The sequence below is a fragment of the Nicotiana sylvestris genome, chromosome 7 (genome assembly GCF_000393655.2).
Source record: "Nicotiana sylvestris chromosome 7, ASM39365v2, whole genome shotgun sequence".
In the NCBI taxonomy this organism is placed as follows: Eukaryota; Viridiplantae; Streptophyta; class Magnoliopsida; order Solanales; family Solanaceae; genus Nicotiana; species Nicotiana sylvestris.
The window spans coordinates 51663317-51685720 of NC_091063.1; the positions used below are offsets into that span (position 1 = coordinate 51663317).

Here is a 22404-nt window from a genome sequence, read left to right on the forward strand (position 1 = left end):
TCATGCCCACATAATGTTTCAGTCTATGCCCATTGACTCTAAATGTGCGAGAGTCATTATTCGCAACAATCTCTACTGCTCCTGTGGGGTGAACTTCAACCACATGAAAAGGTCTTGACCATCGTGATTTCAATTTGCTCGAAAACAACCTCAGACATGAGTTGTATAGCAATACCGTATCTCCAGGTTTAAAATTTCGCTCAATATTATTCCTATCATGTATCGTCTTCATTCTCTCCTTGTATAATCTTGTGCTCTCAAAAGCGTGATATCTAAACTCATGCAGCTCATGCAATTCTGTTACTCTACTTGTTCCAGCTACTTCAGTATCAAGATTCAACTATCTCAACGCCCACCAAGCTCTATGTTCCAACTCTACGGGTAAATGACACGCGTTACCAAACACTAATTTGTATGGCGACATGCCAATTGGACTTTTGAAAGTGGTTCGATATTCCCACACTACATCGTCTAATTTCTTTGCTGATATTTTATACTTCAATAACACACAAGGGGGGTGATTTGTGTGATACCCAATTTTTCGTTTAACCTGATTATAGAAGTACCTGGTTCTTGGTTCTTCTATGTGTTCCAACTACTACTATTGAGGAATAATAAATACAGAAATTAAAGAACACAGAGATTTTACGTGGAAAATACCTGGATCAAAAGGTGAAAAAATCACGACCTACCTTTCAGTAGGATTTTCCCAAACTCTCCACTAAAATCACTGAGCCAAAAATTGCATTTACAAAAAAACTCTTTCGTAAACCTAGGATTAACTCTAATCCCGTTGTAGCACACAGCCCCAACTGTTGCGACAACTTCAAGTTAACTCTAACTTGAAAACTCTAAGTACCTAATACAATTGCTTCTAGATAAAGTTGAAAGGTACAATATTAAAACACCTACTACAAGTGAATTAGAATAAAAGGATAGACGCTTGAAACTGGTTCTTCTATCTAGTTCAAGTAGCTTTAGGATTGCACGTTTGAATCACACATAAGTTACTTGCAAAATTACCTTGCTATTTTTCTCTCAATTCATGTTTAACTTCTACTTATGTACATTACCTGTAAAAGAGAACAACACTGATATTTATGGAGTTAGTAACAAGAGATTAACTAGAATACAGATGCTACTCTTCCTTGGTGGAAGAGTTCTAGTTGGTCTCATGCTCTAACTCTATCCATTTATTAAGCCGCGTTTCTCTTTGTGTCAGGAGTCTTTCTCCTTATCCAATATGCAACCTTTTCGATCAGGATCAGGAGATATCATTTCTGGTAAGTTAGGTTTATCTCCTTCACGTGCATCTCATATGTTTGAGTCATAACTATGCTTCACAAGGTGGACCTGGTCCATGTCTGAGTTCCTTTGTCAGTCTTCAAAATTTTACCTTTACTTGGGCAAAAATATTCCCCCTTTTTGATGATGACAAACTCTGTGCTTTTCACTCACTTAGGCCCTGTCAGGACTCAGCTTTTTTATCAATACAATGTTAGAAAAATTTACTTATCATCAAGGACCAGGTTCATTAGGTTATAAACATCACTTATTCAGAATATATAATGCACAATATCTCTTCCCCCTTTTGGCATCATCGAAAAGTTGCATAAACAAAGTGTGATTCCCAGAATTTTAACAATTACTCATGGCCACTAGGGCAACTACAAGTGCAATCATGGATTAATCATCAGTAATCAAGCAAACACATTCAAACTATCAAGGAAATAGTAACAATCAACAAGAGCAAAAATAGTAGATTTCATTGATAGGAGATATATTGCTACCACAATCCACAAAAAGAAAGCAAAAATATTCAAAACATGAGCAAAAGAAAGAGAAATCCCTAATCTGGGTTACTGGTGGTACTAGACAAGGTCAGGAGATGAAGGTTGGAAGTCCTAAGGCTTGGGAGAGCTAGAGGGTTGGTTTTGGGCTTGGAGAAGGTTCAACATATTTTGAAGAATGCCATCATTCTTCTCCTTTTCCTTAGTGAGCTCAGTTCTGAGAGCATCTCTCTCAGATTTAACCTCCGCTAAACGAGCCTTCAGCCTAGCTATCTCAGCATCCCTTGCCCCACTCTCCTGCACTAGAGCTTTGACTTTGCTATTTATAGGTGTCTTCTTGGATGAATCAGGTTCATTGGGAATGGCAGTGACCTCATAGTCACAAGCAATCTAAGTGTTGATTTCAAAGTAATCCTTGTTTGTAGCCATTTCCCACTTCTTTAGAGGCAATTACAACGATCAAGCATAGTAGTCAGAATAAACCCATAAGGAGTAGCATGGGCTTTGGAGCCATTGATAACCCTGTCCAGTGGCTTGATAATAAATGCAGGCTAGTTGATATGCCTTCCACTTTCAAGATATTCCATCATCACCAAGTCCATATAGTTAGCAATGTGCCTTCTTTTCTGCCTAGGCAGCAAGCACTTGTTGACAAATTCAAATAGAACTTTGTGTTGTGGCTTCATTTCACTCTTATGCACAACTTTGGCCTCATTCACTTTTGTGGCATCACAGAATCTCCTAGTGACTGCAAAGGCAGTAGGAAGGGAGTCTAAACTTGGTCATCTTTGCCTTGTGTAGTCATCATATCCCTCAGCAGGGATGTCAAGAATCTCACCCAGCTTCTCTGCATCGAAGGTCACTTGAACCCCTTTCACTTGGCTGGTAACTCTGCCATCCTTGACCTCTGCATTGGCCATGAATTCAATGATTTCATTCCTAGCTAGCCTTTCATCCATCTGAAGAACCATGTCCTTCCATCCCTGAGCAGCTAGTGAATTAACCAATCGAACCATTCCTGGTTCCACCAAGTCTGTCAGCAATCTACCCTTCAAAATTATTCTTTTGCCAAACTTGGCCAGCTTGTCTTGTTCACCATCAGACTCACTCTCTTATTCACCACTCCATTCCTTATCCTCAACAATTCTCATTGGTTTATTTTTCACTACAGACCTTGCCCTCTTGGCCAATGAAGGTTCAACAGCCTTAGACCCTGATGAAAACTTCTTGGAAGAAGTCTTGGTCTTTTTAGGCTTGGGGGTCTGAACCTCCATAGTTGTATATTCCTCTTGATGGACCTGTTCCGTCTCCTCAGTATCAATAGCCTCAAAGGGCTTTGCAACCTTAGCTTTTCCTTTATCCATTCTCTTCTTCTTGCTTTCAGTCAAAGCCTTTTCTAATTCACTCTCACTCTGTTTCACCATACTTCTTGTGGCTCTCCCTTTTGGCAAGGGAATTTCAGCAGTTGTTAAGGAATTAGCCTTTATTTTCTTGGTATTCTTTGTAGTGCTGGGAACCTTAGATGTTGGTGTTCTCCTTTTCTTGGGATTATAACTGGCACCTACTTTTTTCAGAAGGTCTTATATGTTTTCTTCAATAGATGAACCGGGTTCATCCACATAAGAACTTAAATTTACCAAATCCTCAGCAGCCTCCCCTAATCCACTTCCCCCTCTTTTCTTGTCACTTTCTCCTGCAATTTCATCCTCAGTCCCACAAATTGCTGGTCTAACCATCTCAGAGGTGGGTGACGAATCAATCACTTCTATCCATGTTCCCCTCACATCACAACTTGCACCCTCACTCTCTTTTTCTTTTTAATTTTAATTTTTACCTCATCTCCTTCTCAACTCAGGAATTTCCACATTTCTAACAGACCCAACAAGAACAAACCTATTTTCTACACTTTCAACCAAAATAGAACGTACCTTAGAAGAGGAACTCTAAATCTTCTTAGAATCAGAAGACCGGTCTTCCTTCCCCCTCACTTGCAGACATGAAGGAATCGTCTAAGTGTTTAGATTCTTGAGTTTGGCTAGCCTTCAATTGTGTGTTCAATCTTTTTGACAGTGCACCTGTAGCCACAGTTTTACGAGGGAGCATCTTAACATGTTTTCTCCTAGGCTGGGGGTTGTACTGGGTTGAAGAGGTGTGGAGGAATCAGAAGGGGTAGGTTGTGGAAGAGTGCTTGGGTTATCTTGAGGGTTTGACATTGTGACTGATTTCGTGAGAGAATTTGTGAGTTTGGCTTTTGGAAGAGAGAACAGTTGAGAGTGAAAGAAATTTTGACAGTTTTGGAATAATGAAGGTGACAGAAGGTGATGATGGGGTTTTAAAGAGAGAAACTTAATTAATGACTTACAGTAGCTTTTTGCAGTCAATTAGAAGTTCAATCAACCTGAAAATTCAGGTTGAATGAGCGGTTAAGCTTCCCTAGATTTTAGGCAATTTATGTGGTGAGAATTCTAGTAGAGACGGAACTGGTTCAAAAAATAAACGGATAGGATTTTCTGATATTTTTGAACATAGGTAGGACTCTCCTCATGATTTAAATACTTATATTTCTAATTGTGCAGAGTATAGAAAATATACCTCGTTATTAAGATGTACCAGTACTGATGAACCAGGTTCTGCACTAAGAATCCTCTTGATCATGCCTCAATTTACCAAAATAGAGAAAATTTTGTTAGAGATTAGTGAGTCATATCAACACATGTCACAGGAGTATACTATTTATAGTATGAGATTGAGCAACGATTAATCTAGATATTTACACAAGTTCCAGATTTTCTAACCAAAAGAATTTTTTTTTTCAATTTTTTATTGCATTCTGAGCTGGTCCCATTAGGTGATCTTAATCATACTTAATTCTAACTTGTTCCTTTCAAAGTTTTCTCTACTCAATCCTTTAGTAAATATGTCAGCAATCTGCTTATCAGTAGCACAAAATTCTATAGTAATCAATTCTTTCTCATAGTTGTCCCTCAAGAAGTGATGTCTAACATCTATGTGCTTAATCCTCTTATAATGAACTGGGTTCTTAGTCATACTAATAGCACTAGTGTTATCATAAAAATATAGATGCAACCAACTTCAATGCCAAAATCCATCAGTTATTGTTTGATCCACAGTAGTTGGGCACAACAAGAGGCAGCATCAACATACTCAGCCTCAATAGTGGATAAGGCCACTGAATTTTGCTTTTTAGTGGCCCATGATACCAGACATGAACCAAGAAAATGAGCCATACCTGAGGTGTTTTTCCTATTCACAAGAAAACCTGCATAGTCATCATCAGCATATCCTACTAGATTAAAGTTACTACCTTTAGGGTACCAAAGGCAAAGGTTAGTAGTGCTCTTCAAATATCTTAGTATCCTCTTGACAGCAGTCAAGTGGGATTCCTTAGGATTTACTTGAAAATGATCACAAAGCCCTACACTGTAGACAATGTCAGGTCTGCTAGCAGTAAGATACAAAAGTGAACCAATCATACCCCTATACAATTTCTAATCAACAGATGAACCGGGTTCATCTATATCTAATTTAGTACCTGTTGCAATGGGTGTGTCTATTTCCTTTGATTCATCCATTTTAAACTTCTTAATAAACTCTTTTGCATATTTCTGCTGATGGATCATGGTTTCATTTGCGCTTTGTTTGATCTGTAAGCCTAAGAAGAAGTTAAGCTCACCCATCATACTCATTTCAAATTTACTCCCCATTAATTTAGCAAATTCCTCACTAAGTTTTTCAGTGGTTGCCCCAAACATTATGTCATCAATATATATTTGTACTACTAGTAGATCCTTATCTTTTTTCCTCAAGAATAGAGTGTTGTCAATCTTACTTTTTATTTATCCAAGTTCAAGCAAGAATTTGGATAGGCATTCATACCATGCTCTAGGAGCCTGCTTGAGTCCATACAGGGCCTTGTCCAGTTTGTATACATGATCTGGACACTCCTTACTTTCAAACCCTGGAAGTTGTTTGACAAAGACTTCTTACTTTAAGTAGCCATTTAGGAAGACACTTTTCACATCCATTTGGTGAAGGATAAATTCCATGTGTGTTGCAAAAGGCTATGAGGAGTCTTATTGCCTCCAGTCTTGCAACTAGAGCAAAGGTCTCATCATAGTCTATGCCCTCCTCTTGGCTATAACCTTGGACCACCAACCTTGCCTTGTTCCTTGTAACCGTTCCACCTTCATCAAATTTGCTTCTGAAGACCTATTTAGTGTCAATTACTAATCTGTCCTTAGATCTTGTGACCAGATGCCACACTTGACTTCTTTCAAACTGATTGAGTTCATCTTGCATTGCATTTATCCAGTCTGCATCCTACAAAGCCTCAATAACATTTTTAGCTTCAATAAGAGATAAAAATGCATTAAAATCACACAGGTTCTTTAATTGAGATCTAGTTTTAATTTCAGAGGTTGGATCAATAATTATGTTCTCAATGGGATGAGAACATTGGTACTTATAAGGTTTCACAATCAACTGGTTTCTGTTTGATGTTTCTCCCATGTTCTGTTGCTGAGGAATAGGCTCATGGACAAGTTCCATTTGGGAATTAGATTCAGTTCTTCTTTGTTCAATTCCCCCTGTCAGGTTGCTCTAGATGGAAGAACATGTTCCATCACCTGTTCCTTCTTCTGGTGCAGCTTCATTTAACTCTTTTACTAGCCCAATAACTTCATCTTCATGTTCCTGTCTCTCAGAAAGAATGTTAGTTTCATCAAAAACTACATGTACACTTTCTTCTATACACATAGTTCTTTTGTTGTACACTTTATAAGCTTTTCTATGTAAAGAATATCCCAAGAATACTCCCACATCACTTCTGGGATCAAACTTACCTAGAGAGTCCTTTTCATTATTGTGCACAAAACACTTGCATCCAAATACCCTAAGATGGGATATATTTGATTTTCTCCTTTTAAGTAACTCATAGGGAGTCTTCTCTGCAAGAGACACTATAACAAAAATGGCTTTTAGCGGCAATTATTTAGGGGCAATAAGTTAATTGCCGCAAATTATTTTTCTGAACTCAAATATTAGCGACAAATGTAGATTAGCCACGAGACACTACATCTTTACCGGCAATTAATAAGAAACAGCCAATAAAGATGATACAACTTACGAGAAAGCAAAATTTTGTTATTTCACTTTCCCTCTATTATCGTTTTCCGTAAAAAAAAAGTGTTGCTTACCCATTCACCAAAACGAATGCAAACACCCAAATCAAAGGAAGAACCCTAATCATCGGCAACGCCCAACTCGTTTCTCTCTCTAATCTCGATGTTTTCTCTTGCTGGACCTTTTTATGAAACGATCGGTCTCTACTATCATAGTTCCGTCGGCCCTCCCCTTCCCGCTCTCACAATGGTCTCGCAACTCTCAAGGTAAGCTCGACTATGTTAGAGCTTTCGTGCTGTTGATTGATAAACATTTAAAGCATTTGTTCTGTATTTAGAACTATAAAAATTTCAAATCCCTAAATTTTAATTGATTGTCATACTTCAATTTTACCAAAATTTAATTGGAACCCCTTTGTTTCTCTAGAGATGTTGGTTTAAACGAATGTTTATATTCTCTTGATTTTTTATTCATAATGTGCCTCAAGTTGTTATGTTTTTAATCTTTCCTGCCTTACTACATGTATTTGAAGGAATTTAAAGTGCACCTTTCTCTGGTTTTGTTGCTTAGCCTTATATGGAGCATCATAGAGTAGCAAAGTATATTGCGATCGGGAGTAAAGTATGCATTTACAATTTTTTGCTTAATACTAAGACCGTTTTTAGTTCAATTGGTAGTTATTGACAAGAATACTTAATATTACAGTTCTGTTAGTTTTGATACTATTTTCTATAGTTCTATAACCAAATTGTCGAATATTAAGTGCACATTATGATTTATTACTAAGAGAATATGTATGGATGTCGCTACTGCTAGAAAGAAAAGATACTTTAGTTTTTCTAAAAGTCGAGATTTAATGAAGTTACATTCAAGATCAAGTATCAAATTAAACTTGAGTATAGCATTTTCTATAGATTACTTTATAAATGAACAAACCAGATCTCGTGGGAAAAGAAACTAGAAAATTATAAATAATAGTTAAAATTATATCTAGATATAGCTAGAATAGAATAGTGAGTTGCACTAATTCGAATTTCTAAAGTTCTAGTTCTCCTTTTTGGAACTTTTCCATTTTATTTTTGCTTGGTTAGTCTATCACTAATATTCTTTTGTTGCAAAAGAATAAAAAGATTGTGTTTAGAAAATATATCGGTAGATTTCAGATATCTTATTCTTTTTTTTGTATTCAAATCCTTTTTCTCTGGCTTCTTTGTTTCTTAATTCATGTGCAAAGCCATCATGCTATTGGTATGCTACACCAGATCGTTAACAATGACAACCTCTAAATGTGGCAAATGACAATACTCAACCTATAAGATATAACAAAATCTTTTTCGTTATCTTATGTAGTTTCAAATGCAACTTATGTGTGTCTTGTCTTTCATATTAACCTGTTTCAATTTTCAGTTAGCAGTACAAAATTCTGATTTCTTCTAATCGACAACAATTGTTGCAACTGAGATGGCTCTTGGCAAAGATGGTACTGACGCTTTAGTCAGAGTTTGCGTTGTCAACCCTAATTTAGAGGTACTTTTAAGGCATGTGCGTTGTGAAAATTGTATATTTAGCACACAAAGCTACTTTGGCGGACACTTCTATCTCGTATTAATTTCAAACATTTTTAATGTCAAGTTACTATTCATGCATTATTGGTTAAACTCAATTAGTTCTTGAATCCTAACTATAGCAAATTACAAAATTGAGACTATGAATATTAACTGGTAAAGATTGAGATGAATTTCTTGTTCATTGGATAATGTACATGTATAATGGTTTGATTTACATTGTCCAGTCATACATATAGTTTTTAATTTGAATTTTCTTTGTGCTAGATCTGGAGATCCATGAAGAAGCTTTGATCACATAGAACCATATTGCTTTGCCACAGTTATGTAATGACCTCCAAGTTAAGTTGCAACTCCCTTTGACTAAAATTCAATTTCATGGTGCGTACCTACTAGAATATGGAATGCACTATACTTATAGTGATAATCTTTTTTTCTGAAGAATATTTTATGTCACAAGTTATCTAAGTGAATGGTATTGTTACTTTACAAGAGTTTTTAGTAGTTTGTGTTACCCTATGAACTGTGAAAGAATGAATCTCCTCATAATTGCCCGGAAGATGCTAATGAAACTTGTTCTTTTCAAAATTGAGCGTAAATTTGATAATATCATACCATTTGTTGGATAGAACTAGTGAAGAAAAATATTTTACTAAATTGTTTTTTTTGCTTCTTGACAGATCAATCTCAAACTGTCGCTGAATGCCCTCATTCTTTATTTTAGGTGCAAGAGCCAGAGATGGTAAAGCTGCTTGTTCAGGATACGACTAGGTGTTCATAGTCAAGTTATAATAACATAAATCCTAGAGACTTCACTGTGCAAGTTAAGGTTAGGAGTGTCTTGACCTACTCTTTCTATCAAGTCGTTAGTTAAAGATTATATTGATGTGCATGTTTCTTGTGCTGTTTTAATTGTTCTGCGATTTTGTGATGATTAACATCAGTTACATGTCTTGTGTTGCGACCAAAAACACTCACGCAAGTGCACGTGATCGTCAAGTAATAGAGTAGTGAGTAGAGTATTGTTCCCACGAAGACTTATGATTAACTGTTGACTAATTCAAACTCGATTAATTTGTCTATTCAAGAGGTTTTTTCACAAAATAGAAATGTAATTGTTTTACTACCTAACTACCAAGCAATAATCTAACTAGAGCAATTAACCAAACAAATAACAATTTCGAGTAACAAACAGTAGGAGAGGATATTCCAGGGTCATAGGCTAGTTAACAATCGTGTTATGTTCTTAGCTTAAAATGACTAATCGATTTACCTGGATTGTTGATTGACAATGTTAATGTTACTCATAAGAATCTGTCGAGTCCTTACTCGCCTATTCAAGTTAACTCAATGCCTATATGTCTATGGAATTAAGATTAACAAGAATGCATTTACAATTCCTGTATTTCAACCAAGCAAGGCAATTGGGTATATGTCTATCCCAATTTCTAATCCGTTCCTCGAGGCCCGGGTTCAAGAACTTGCTCTATTTAATTCTATATGCAATCTAAAGTTCCCACTTTCGAGTTCAACTAAAGATTCGTAGATAGTATTTCACTGTTAGCTACTCAGCAAAATAACTAAAAGCAGAATTAAATAAACAACCCAATATGATAAACCAACTTTGTCAAATTAAACTTTAATCAACAACATTGATGTTTCACCCATGACCCTAGAACAATGGGTTTTAGCTACTCATACTAGTGTTCATCACAAATAGGTTCAATTTCATCCCAAATAGCAAAAACCAAGAGAAGAAAAGAAGAACTTGTCAAATCTCCTCCTTGCCTCTTGCCTCTCTATTTCTTGCACTAGACTATGAAAACCTCCCCCTTCTTCCTTGGGCGAGCTTGACTTTATATAGGTTAAGTGAGTTTTTCTCTAGGTTTCCAATTCTGCCCCTAAACATTTCTTCCCGGATTTTGGACTAGCGCGACCGCGCACCTCGCCGCGCATCTGGCCACGCTAGTTGGCTGAGATTCTGTCATGGACGCGCTAAAAGGAGCGCGGTCGCGCACCTGGACGCGCATGTCCAGTTCTGTGTTTCATCACTTCTGTTCCTCGTCTTCAAGCGTACTCAGCTCTGAGGGGTTTTTCTTGCTCCAAAATGGTTCCAATCACAACTGTTTAAGGCATCACCTAGGCTCCTCATCCTGCAATATATACAATTCACAATTAGAGCCTATTTTTCATCAATTAACCATGTTATGATATTGGAATATAATCGAATGGGAGCATAAACAATCGCCAAATTACCTAGATTTAACCTATTATCAACACCCCACACTTACTTCATTGCTAGTCCTCGAGCAATCAAACTATACATTCTAAAGGTTCCTTCACTCAACCATTTCCCCTAACGCCCTACACCAAGAACAATTTACATACATTACGCCTAGCAGTGAACAGTCCTAGCCCTAAAAGTCGACTCTTCAAGTGCCATGCAATATTCATACTTCCTCAACGTACTCTACATAGAAGTCAAGACTTGCTTTACCGTCACGAATCATATGCCCTCACAATCACATCAACGAAAATTGAATTCAATCCACACATTCGCATCATATGCTCACATATATCAAAGAAATCACTCACCCTTACAATAGAAGTCACATGCATGCAATTGGTACCATAAGCTTGCCCTTAATGTAAATCTCTACTAATGTAGGCTTGCTCGACCCAAAATCAATTAGGACTTTTTCATGGTTGTAATGTGGGCTAAGGGACAGGTAGGATATATTTAGGAATATTGAGTAACCCTCCTAAGCACTTTAACACATCACATGAGCAATTTTAGCGCAAATTCTTCAACCCACTTCACTTCCATAAACAATATCACCCTACAAATACTCCCTTATTCTTTAAGCACTATAATAATTCATACCCACTAGATGGAACAAGACACAATGTATTCCTCTTTTTTTTTTGCCGATATTTCCGCTAGTGGTGTATTAGTTTACAAAACAAGTGCACCTTTCTTCCTTTTATTGGTTCCACTCAAAAAGCCACCCCACACTTAGTTCCTTCTTACTTCTTTTAGCGCTCATCTCACAATTAAAGTGCTTTAAGAGGTAATAGGATCAAAACAATGTCGATTAAGAACAAAAAGGGTATAGGCTCGTAATGCGGGTGCCAAACAAAAGGCCATAGGCTCAAAAGGGTTAACTAGGAACAAATTTTATTTGTGACAAGCAATTAAGCTCAAAAAGATCAAAGAAAGCCTAAAATCATTTTTCAAACCGAGCATTACCTAAAATTTCGATTCAACTCACATACCGGGCAAGTTCTAGACACAAGTACAATACATGGACTACACAAAAACCTCACCACACATGACATACGACTCATTCCAGATCAGCTCATCAAGACGATCCGTTACGAGCATTCAATTCAGCAACAAACATACATATTAAGGCACTTTAGTGGGATTCAACAAATAAGACTAGACGTTAGACTCTCTGGTCTATTGTGTTCAGGTGTGTCAACGCTATAGGTTCTCTTTTGATTCTCTAGCTCGTAGCCCATTAACCTAATCTACAAATCGAAAAGAAAACAAAATAAAAAGAAAACTACCTATACCTGGTTCAAGTTAAACCCTTGGAAAAGAACCATGGCCTAAAGAAAAACCAAGGGGGAGTTGCTACACTATCTAAGAAAGAAAAAAGAATAAAAAAATCTTTTTGGTGTTTTCTCTAGACTAACTTCCCTCAAGAAAATTGTCTAAAGGATCCGTCATCAGGAAGAGTCTACGTATTTGCCCTTTTGTTTCTCTCGACTCAGTCCCTCAAGAACCCCGTCGATAGGGATCCATCGTCGGAACGAGTCATATATCAATTTTAAACTAACGATTCCTACTTAACAACATCAAAATTATCAAAGCAGAATGAAACAAAACAAAACCAACAGTCAATTGATACAATCACATACATACAATGAAGGAATCCCCACCCCACACTTAAAAATGAAGACATGTCCCCATGGCTTAAAATTTGAAAGAGCAGTGAGGTAAAAGAACTTCCACGAAGGTTCACTCCTGGTCAGAGACGATGTCTGGGTTGACGTGGCACGCACGACCCAGAGCTCGCAGCCAGCCCATGAATTTCTTTTCCGACTTCACTTGTCGGTCAGCTACCGTGTCTACTCGAGTGCCCAAATCAGTCATGGAGGTTCGCAAACCAGCCATCTCCGCCTCAATCGCAGTAAAACGGGACACCCAGACAGCTCCTGAAGATGTTTCCGTCCCAGATGGTCCTGCTGCTGCCACATTTTGCTCCTGAGCCTGCGGTGCTGTCCCCATGTGCTCCTCAGCATCCTCTCCGTCATGAGAATCATCAGAGCTACTACTCGCAGACTGGCCACCTCTCGCCTCCTCCTCTACTACTTCCGGCTCCTTGCCTGTGGTCACCTTATCAGTGCAGAATTGGCCTTCCCTTTTCACCAACCCATCCACAACTAGATTTTCGGGCACCTGAGCATCCCTGCATAGTTGAGTAACTAAAGAAGGGAAAAAGAACCCATACCTTTTGACTTGGCTGGGGACGAATATCTCTTCATGCATCACTTTGGCCACGTCGAAGTCGTGACCATTTACAAAGCACCAAATCAACGCAGCGCGGGGCCCATTGACCTCTGTAGTGTTGTAAGATGGAAGGTCTTGGGAGTGTTGGGAGGAAGGTCTTGTTGTTGTTTGGGTTGGAATGGGGGAGGGTATTGGAAGAGGGTTTATTAGATGGGGGAAAGAATAAACAAAAAAAAAAATGAAAAAATTAAAATACACTTGAAAAACGCCCAGATGCGCGAGCGCGCTAAACTTAGCGCGTCCAATACAGAACCCAAGATCTACTAGCGCGCCCAGATGCGCGTCCAGTAGCGCGGTCGCGCTAGTAGCGCATTTAACACCGCGATCAGGTGCGCGGCCAAGGCAGAAACTTTGCAGTTTAGCGCACCCAGTAGCGCGGGCGCGCATCTTGGCGATTTTTTCTTCAACTTTTCACCTGTTCTTACCCCGTTCGATGGCCTTAGCACATGCCCTTTGTCACCTGCATTGGTTAGCTCTTCCTAAAACACAAAATTAACACTACTACTATCGTTGGGTTGCCTCCCAACCAGCGCCTTATTTAACGTCGTGGCACGACGGTTACAACAATTCAATGGGTTGCCTCCCATCTAGCGCCTGATTTAATGTCGCGGAACGACCCAACACGTTCTCAAGCATCCGTCAAGTCCACCGAGGTCTTGTGACGTGCAAAGTCACCACCCCAGTAATGTTTTATCCTTTGACCATTCACCAAGAAAGTACTAGTTGAACTCATATCCCGCAACTTCACAGCTCCATGAGGCTTCACACTTACCACAACAAAAGGGCCTGACCAACGAGATTTAAGCTTTCCTGGAAAAAGTTTCAACCTCGAATTGAACAAAAGAACTTCTTGCCCTGTCTCAAACTCTCGATGTTGGATGTGCTTGTCATGCCACCTCTTAGTCTTCTCTTTATACAATTTGGCATTTTCATATGCGTGCAAACGAAACTCATCAAGCTCGTTGAGTTGCAACAACCTCTTCTCGCCAGCCAAGTCCCCATCCATATTCAGCTTTTTAATTGCCCAATAGGCCTTGTGTTCAAGTTCGACGGGCAAGTGACATGTCTTCCCATAAACTCACTTATACGGAGAAGCACATATGGGAGTTTTGTATGCAGTCGATATGCCCACAATGCGTCATCTAACTTCCCTGCCCAGTCTTTTCTATTTGCACTCACTGTTTTCTCAAGAATCCGCTTCACCTCTCTGTTTGATACTTCCACTTGACCACTCGTCTGGGGGTGATAGGCAGTGGAAACTTTGTGCTTGACTCCGTACTTTTCAAGAACATTATTCAGTAGTTTGTTGCAGAAATGCATTCCTCCATCACTGATCAACACTCTGGGAGTTCCAAAGCGTATGAAGATGTGCTTCTTAACAAAGCTTACCACCACCTTTGCATCATTAGTGGGAAGAGCAATGACCTCCAACCACTTAGACACATAATCGACTGCCACCAAGATGTACCTATGACCATTGGAGTACAGAAACGGTCCCATGAAGTCAATTCCCTAAACATTAAAAAGCTCCACTACCAGAATGTTTTGCAGCGGCATCTCGTGCTTCTTTGTGATCGTTCCGGTTCTTTGGCACCTGTCACACATTTTAACAAAGGCGTGTGCATCCCTAAACAATTTTGGCCAATAGAAACCTGATTGTAGCACTTTCTAGGTGGTCCTGTCTCCACCATGATGACCTCTGTATGGCGAGGTGTGACAGCTATGAAGTATGACATTCATCTCCTCCTCAGGAACACATCTCCGCACCAACTGATCTGCACAGAGCCTGTATAAGAATGGCTCATCCCACATGTAAAGCCTCACATCATGCAGGAACCTTCTTCTATTATCGGGTGTCAATTCTGGTGGTGTCACCCCGCTTGCAATAAAGTTCATATAATCTGCATACCACGGGGCTGTGCTTGAGGTGAGTGCCAATAATTGCTCATCAGAGAATGTTTCTTTGATTGCACCCCCTTCAGCTACATGATTCCGATTTTCTAATCTGGACAAGTGATCAGCCACTTGATTCTCTGTTCCTTTGCGATCTCGGATCTCTAGGTCAAACTCTTGCAAGAGGAAGACCCACCGAATCAGTCTCGGCTTGGCGTCTTTCTTCTCAAATAGGTATCTAATAGCTGAATGATCTGTGTAGACGATGACTTTGGTCCCCACTAGATATGACCTGAACTTGTCAAACGCCCACACTACGGCAAGCAACTCTTTTTCAGTGACTGTGTAGTTCATTTGAGCTGGATTCAGAGTTTTGCTCGCATAGTAGATGGAGTGGAAGATTTTATTTCTCCTTTGCCCCAAAACAGCTCCAATAGCCAAGTCACTCGCATCGCACATCAACTCAAATGGTTGCTCCCAATCCGGAGCAATTATGATTGGTGCAATCACCAACCTTCCCTTCAGCTCCTTGAATGCCTTCAGACATGCAACATCAAATTTGAAGGTGACATCCTTCTCAAGCAACCTGCACAAGGGAGAAGAAATTTTCGAGAAATCTTTAATGAAACGACGATAAAAACCTGCATGGCCCAAGAAACTGCGAATGCCTTTGACAGATATCGGTGGGGGCAATTTTCAATCGCTTCCACCTTTGCCTTGTCCACCTGCAAACCATCTTTGGACACCTTATGCCCCAAAACTATACCTTCATGTACCATGAAATGGCACTTTTCCCAGTTTAGCACCAAGTTAGTTTCTTCACACCTAGCAAGTACTTTATCAAGGTTCATCAAGCAGTTGTCAAAAGAACATCCAAACACAGAAAAATCATCCATGAACACTTCCACAAACCTCTCAACCATGTCAGTAAAAATGGCCATCATACACCTTTGAAAAGTCGCAGGTGCATTACAAAAACCGAAGGGCATTCTCTTGAACGCATACGTACCATAAGGACACGTAAATGTGGTCTTCTCTTGGTCCTCTGGGGCTATAACAATCTGATTATACCCCGAGTAACCATCTAAGAAGCAGTAGTACTCCTGGCCAGCTAATCTATCAAGCATTTGGTCAATAAAGGGAGGGGAAAGTGGTCCTTCCGGGTGGCATTGTTCAATTTTCTATAATCAATGCAAATTCTCCACCCGGTGACAGTTTTTGTAGGGATTAAATCATTATTCTCATTAACTACTACAGTCATCCCCCTTTCTTGGGTACACATTGAACGGGGCTTACCCATTTGCTGTCTGAGATAGGAAATACAATACCTGCATCAAGCCACTTAATCACTTCTTTTCTTACTACCTCTTTCATGATTGGATTAAGTCGGCGTTGTTGCTCTACACTAGGCTTGTGTCCATCATCCATGAGGATTTTGTGCATGCAAAAGGCTGGGCTAATGCCCTTAATGTCAGACATCGTCCACCCAAGTGCTCGTTTGTGCTCACGTAGCACTCTCAACAGCTTTTCTTCCTGCAATTTAGACAAGTCAGAAGAAACAATAACGAGTAAAGTATCAGAGTCACCCAAATAAGCATATTGCAGGTGAGGCGGGAGAGGTTTAAGCTCCAATTTTGGGGCTTCCTCAATTGACGGCTTTGGAGGAGGTCCCTCTAGCCTATTCAAAGGCTTAAAGGGGTGTATCCCTTGCATGTACGTACAAGATGTATCAAGGATGTGCATCATATCCTCAACCTCCTCCTCATCCCCCAGGCTATCAAGCAACATAAGTGCTTTCTCCAGAGAATCGTCTAGATATACACTCGGATAATGAATTTGCTCATCAGCCTCAACAACAGATATCATTGAGAGCTCCTCATAGTGGCAGGGAAGTTGGATTGCTTTGTAGACATTAAAAACTGCTTCCTCGTCATCTACCCTCAAAATCATCTTTCCCTCTCTCACTTTGATAATTGCATCACTAGTAGCTAAGAGAGGTCGCCCCAATATGATTGGAACCAGTTCATCAGCCTCATAATCGAGGATAATGAAATCAACAGGGAATATGAACTTCCCAATCTGCAGCAACACATGTTCAATCACCCTTTCAGGGTGTGCTATCGATCTATCAGCCAGCTGCAACATCACAGTAGTGGGCCTTAGAGCTCCCAGGCCCAATTGCTTGAACAAAGACAGGAGCATCAAATTTATGCTCGCCCCCAAATCGCAAAGAGCACGACCCACATCAATATTACCAATGCGCACAGGAATCGTGAAGCTGCCAGGATCCTTAAGCTTTTGAGGGAGCTTATTTTGGACCCTTGAAGTGCACTCCTCAGTAAGTGCCACTGTCTCAAATTCAGTTAATCTTCTCTTGTGAGCCACAATATCTTTTATGTACTTGGCATACTTTGGAATTTCATGAAGCACATCAACAAGTGAGATATTCAATTGAACCTGGCTCAACATAGAGAGAAATTTTGTGAACATGCGATCATCATTCTTTTTCTGCAATCTCTGGGGAAAGGTGGTGGTGGCCTTGGGGCCTCCACTGACTCTGGAATTTCAGCATCATTCTTTGGCTCGTGAGTCACTTTAGGGATCAACTCTCCCTCAGGTATGGGCTTGTCTCTCTTTTTCTTTGGCACTTTCTCTAGCTCCCTCCCGTTTCCAAGTGTAACTGCATTCACTTGAGGGTTCTTTTCTGTATCACTGGGGAGAGCGCCTGCAGGTCTAGTGTTTTGATTTGTTGCTAACTGCCCCATTTGCCTTTCAAGATTTCTGAAGTCGGTCCTGAGTTGCTGATTGTCAATCAACAACTTCTTTAGAAAATCATTGGTACTTTCTTCCATTTGTTGGGGTGGTCTCTGAGGTTGATTGAAACTCCCTTGGGGTCTATGCTGATTCTGATTTTGCTGATTTCCACCCCATGAGAAGTTGGGATGATTCCTCCAATTTGGATTGTAAGAATTCCCGTATTGTGCATGCTGATTCGGTGGACCTCTGTTCTGTTGCCCCACATAATAGATGGATTCTGGATTCGAGGGGAACATATCACTCATATGACTGTCGCCACAGAGTTCGCAGCAAATAGTCATTTGTTGTACATGTTGCATTGTCTGTGGCTGCTGCATTGTCATCCTAGTCATCTGATTGGCCAGCTTTGCAATATCGGCTCTCATGGCTGACACTTCGTCGAGCTCAAGTAACCCAGCTGATTTTTGCTTAACTGCCTTTCGTGAATCACCCTCACCTTGCCCGTTATTATCATTAGCAGTGAAGTTATTCAGCAAGATTTGGATTTCACTGTACGGTCTGGCCATGCAACTACCCCCACAAGCTGAATCAAGATTCATCTTTGAAGCATTATCTAACCCATCTACAAAAGTGTGACCCAATACCTCGTCCGTCTGGCAATGATGAGGACAGTCTCTGAGCATCTTCTTGTACCTTTCCCATGCTTGACGAAGTGTCTCGCCAGCTCGTTGTTCAAATCCAAGAATTTGACTCCTCAATATCTTTGTTTTCTTAGTGGGGAAAAACTTGATTAAGAATTTCCTTGCCAGATCATCCCAAGTGCGGATTGAATTTGCTGGCTCCTTATTCAACCACTCCTTAGCTTCCCCGATCAGTGAAAAGGGGAAAAGTGTCGGCCTGACATAGTCCTTGGAAACGTTCGGATAATTGTAAGTGTCCCTAATTTCCAAGAAATTCTGAATGTGCCTCTGCGGGTCTTCATGAGGTAAACCCACAAATAGCCCTGTGGATTGGATCAGCTGCACCATGTATTGTTTTAGCTCAAAGTGGCCAGTGATATCAGGCTTCACAATAGCCTGAGTCATATTAGCCAGACTGGGCCTTGCGGCTTCGATCACCGCGCGTTCCTCATTACCTGCTATCTCAATTGGCTGTGGTTGAACTACGATGTCCAACTCTATTTCAATTCTAGTTCTAACATCCACCTCCCTCCTCAATCTGTGAAGTGTTCGTTCAATTTCGGGATCAAGAGGAAGGAGATTGTTTGCGCTTCTACTTCTTCGCATTCAAGAAAAGAAAATCTGTATTGGCACAAACAAAGTGAACTGAAAATTAAAACTTGAATAAATAAATAATAAAAGCTCAACTCAGTCAAGTAGCTAATTTCTAAGTCCCCAGCAACGGCGCCAAAAACTTGTTGCGACCAAAAACACTCACGCAAGTGCACGTGATCGTCAAGTAATAGAGTAGTGAGTAGAGTATCGTTCCCACGAAGACTTATGATTAACTGTTGACTAATTCAAACTCAATTAATTTGTCTATTCAAGAGGGTTTTTCACAAAATAGAGATGTAATTATTTTACTACCTAACTACCAAGCAATAATCTAACTAGAGCAATTAACCAAACAAATAACAATTTCGAGTAACAAACAGTAGGAGAGGATATCCCAGGGTCACAGGCTAGTTAACAATCGTGTTATGTTCTTAGCTTAAAATGGCTAATCGATTTACCTGGATTGTTGATTGACATGGTTAATGTTACTCATAAGAATCTGTCGAGTCCTTACTCGCCTATTCAAGTTAACTCAATGCCTATATGTCTATGGAATTAAGATTAACAAGAATGCATTTACAATTCCTGTATTTCAACCAAGCAAGGCAATTGGGTATATGTCTATCCCAATTGCTAATCCGTTCCCCGAGGCCCGGGTTCAAGAACTTGCTCTATTTAATTCTATATGCAATCTAAAGTTCCCACCTTCGAGTTCAACTAAAGATTCGTAGATAGTATTTCACTGTTAGCTACTCAGCAAAATAATTAAAAGCAGAATTAAATAAACAACCCAATATGATAAACCAACTTTGTCAAATTAAATTTCAAACAACATTCATGTTTTACCCATGACCCTAGAACAATGGGTTTTAGCTACTCATACTAGTGTTCATCACAAATAGGTTCAATTTCATCCCAAATAGCAAAAGCCAAGAGAAGAAAAGAAGAACTTGATGGTCAAATCTCCTCCTTGCCTCTTGCCTCTCTATTTCTTGCACTAGACTATGAAAACCTCCCCCTTCTTCCTTGGGCGAGCTTGACTTTATATAGGTTAAGTGAGTTTTTCTCCAGGTTTCCAATTCTACCCCTAAACATTTCTTCCCGGATTTTGGACTAGCGCGACCGCGCACCTGGCCACGCTAGTTGGTTGAGTTTCTGTCACGGACGCGCTAAAAGGAGTGCGGTCGCGCACCTGGACGCGCATGTCCAGTTCTGTGTTTCATCACTTCTGTTCCTCGTCTTCAAGCGTACTCAGCTCTGAGGGGTTTTTCTTGCTCCAAAATGGTTCCAATCACAACTGTTTAAGGCATCACCTAGGCTCCTCATCCTGCAATATATACAATTCACAATTAGAGCCTATTTTTCATCAATTAACCATGTTATGATATTGGAATATAATCGAATGGGAGCATAAACAATCGCCAAATTACCTAGATTTAACCTATTATCATCTTGACATCTAAAAGTTGATATTCTGTTAAAATAGTTTCATTTTATATTTGAATGTATGTTTCTAATCTTGCTTGTCCTTATTATTTTGGCAACTACCTACAATATGGAACTGCTAATATTTCAGGTTGGAAAGAAAAATAGTTTACTCACTGTTTGATAAGTTTACTCAGTAATTAGCCATTATTACCAAATGTAATCCATTAGAAATTACTGATGCTGATTTCTGCTAACATGGTGCCCTCACTAAATGATTTCTGAATGATCAGAGTGTCACTGCAATCGCAATTCCCTTAGAGCTGCATTTAGTTTTTCCTTTTTTAAAGGCTTTTTATTATATTAATGCATGGCATCACATCTTCAATCTTTTATATACCTGTGAACAAATGATTTATGAGCTAGTACGACGATGTAGATCGGAGTTCTTCTCTTTGATAATGATATAATTAGATTATTTCTTTGTGTTGCATGGAGATTGTTGTGGCATAGTGAAAAAATGTAAGATAATATATCATGATCTAATCATAATGTTGACATTTATTTTTTTTCTTTTGTAATTTCAGGTCGTACGGTACGGTATTCGAAAATTTAGCATATCGGGAGATTTTATTATGCTCAAGAGTTGAAGAAATTTTTATTCAATGGTCATTGTATAGTATTATAGCTGTTGATAACACCAACTATTAGACGTGAAATGACATTAGTTATTGGATTCAATATTTCTTTGTGTTTTTGTCATTTAAAAAATTATGGATTACTAGTTTTATTTGTTTGTTGTGAATTCAAGTGTACGAAGTTGTTAAAAGTGAATCTTATTATTATTTTTATTGTAAATAAGCACTAACATTATAAATTTTGGGCAAGACCTTTCTTATTATTTACAGGCAATAAAAAAAGTCATCAAAAATTCCTTTTCTATTGACAATAAGATGGATCTTTACCGGCCATAAGAAAGCTGTTATAATTGCCATTAAAAATATTTTTCCTTAGCGGCAATTCAGTGGTATTTTACCGGCAATAAAGAAGGCCACAACATGTATGACCTAGCATACTTTCGGGGAGTTGTAATGGCCATTTTAATTGCCAGTAAAAATTGCCGCCAAAGATCATGTACTTTTAGCGGCGGTATTGGGGATCTTTACTGGCTCTAGGAATAATGGCCGCTAAATCCTTTAGCGACGCCGGAAACAACGGCCAATATTTAATTGCCCGTAAAAGTTTTTGCGGCAATAGTTATTGCCGGTAAATAACATATTTATTGCCGCTAAAAGTATTTTTTGTTGTAGTGAGGTCTAGTCATGCACCTATTAAAGATATAACATGCAGTATTTAAAGCCTCTGCCTAGAAATTATGAGGCAATTTACTAGAAAGAAGCATAGTCCTAGCCATATCTTCAAGAGTCCTATTCTTTCTTTCAACTACTCCATTTTGTTGAGGAGTCCTAGGGGTAGAGAAATTATGATCTATACCAAGCTCATCACAAAATTCAACAAACTTAGCATTTTCAAATTCAGTTCCATGATCAGATCTAATTGATGCAAGTTAATTACCTAGTTGTTTCTGAGTTTTTCTGACAAAGGCAGTAAACATGTTAAATGCTTCATCCTTAGATGTTAAAAACAATACCCAAGTAAACCTAGAGTAATCATCAACAAGCACCATCACATATTTCTTACCACCTCTGCTCAATGTTCTCATTGGACCACAGAGATCCATATGAACCAGTTCTATCGACCTGGTCGTGCTTATCACTTTCTTACTTTTAAAAAAGGATCTTACCTGCTTCCCCCTTGCACAAGCCTCACAAACTTTGTTTTCCTTAAACTTGATGTTGGGCAACCCTATCACCAGGTCCTTGGAGACTAATTTGTTAAGTTGATTTAGACTTGCATGACCAAGTCTTTTGTGCCATAGGAGGGGATCATTGTCCAACACACTTAAGCAAGTGAGTTTA

The 22404-nt window shown here is 39.2% G+C and overlaps 1 protein-coding gene and 1 long non-coding RNA gene across 3 annotated transcripts; one reads left to right on the top strand and one right to left on the bottom strand.

Annotated features, from left to right (window-relative positions):
* Positions 1-4903: 4903 nt before the first annotated feature.
* LOC138873120 (secreted RxLR effector protein 161-like) lies at positions 4904-5284 on the bottom strand. Its single transcript, XM_070151558.1, has one exon. It carries the CDS (start codon positions 5282-5284, stop codon positions 4904-4906), a length of 381 nt encoding a protein of 126 aa, XP_070007659.1.
* A 1676-nt stretch (positions 5285-6960) lies between these two features.
* On the top strand, positions 6961-21168 carry LOC104249025 (uncharacterized). Of its 2 annotated transcripts, none has more exons than XR_011400888.1 (5): positions 6961-7198; positions 8340-8459; positions 8765-8878; positions 9178-9326; positions 21013-21168. It is a non-coding gene; the product is annotated as an uncharacterized lncRNA (long non-coding RNA). The 2 variants fall into 2 exon arrangements; XR_011400889.1 differs by having other exon boundaries at positions 7067-7198; positions 8765-8838.
* The last annotated feature ends 1236 nt before the right edge of the window (positions 21169-22404 follow it).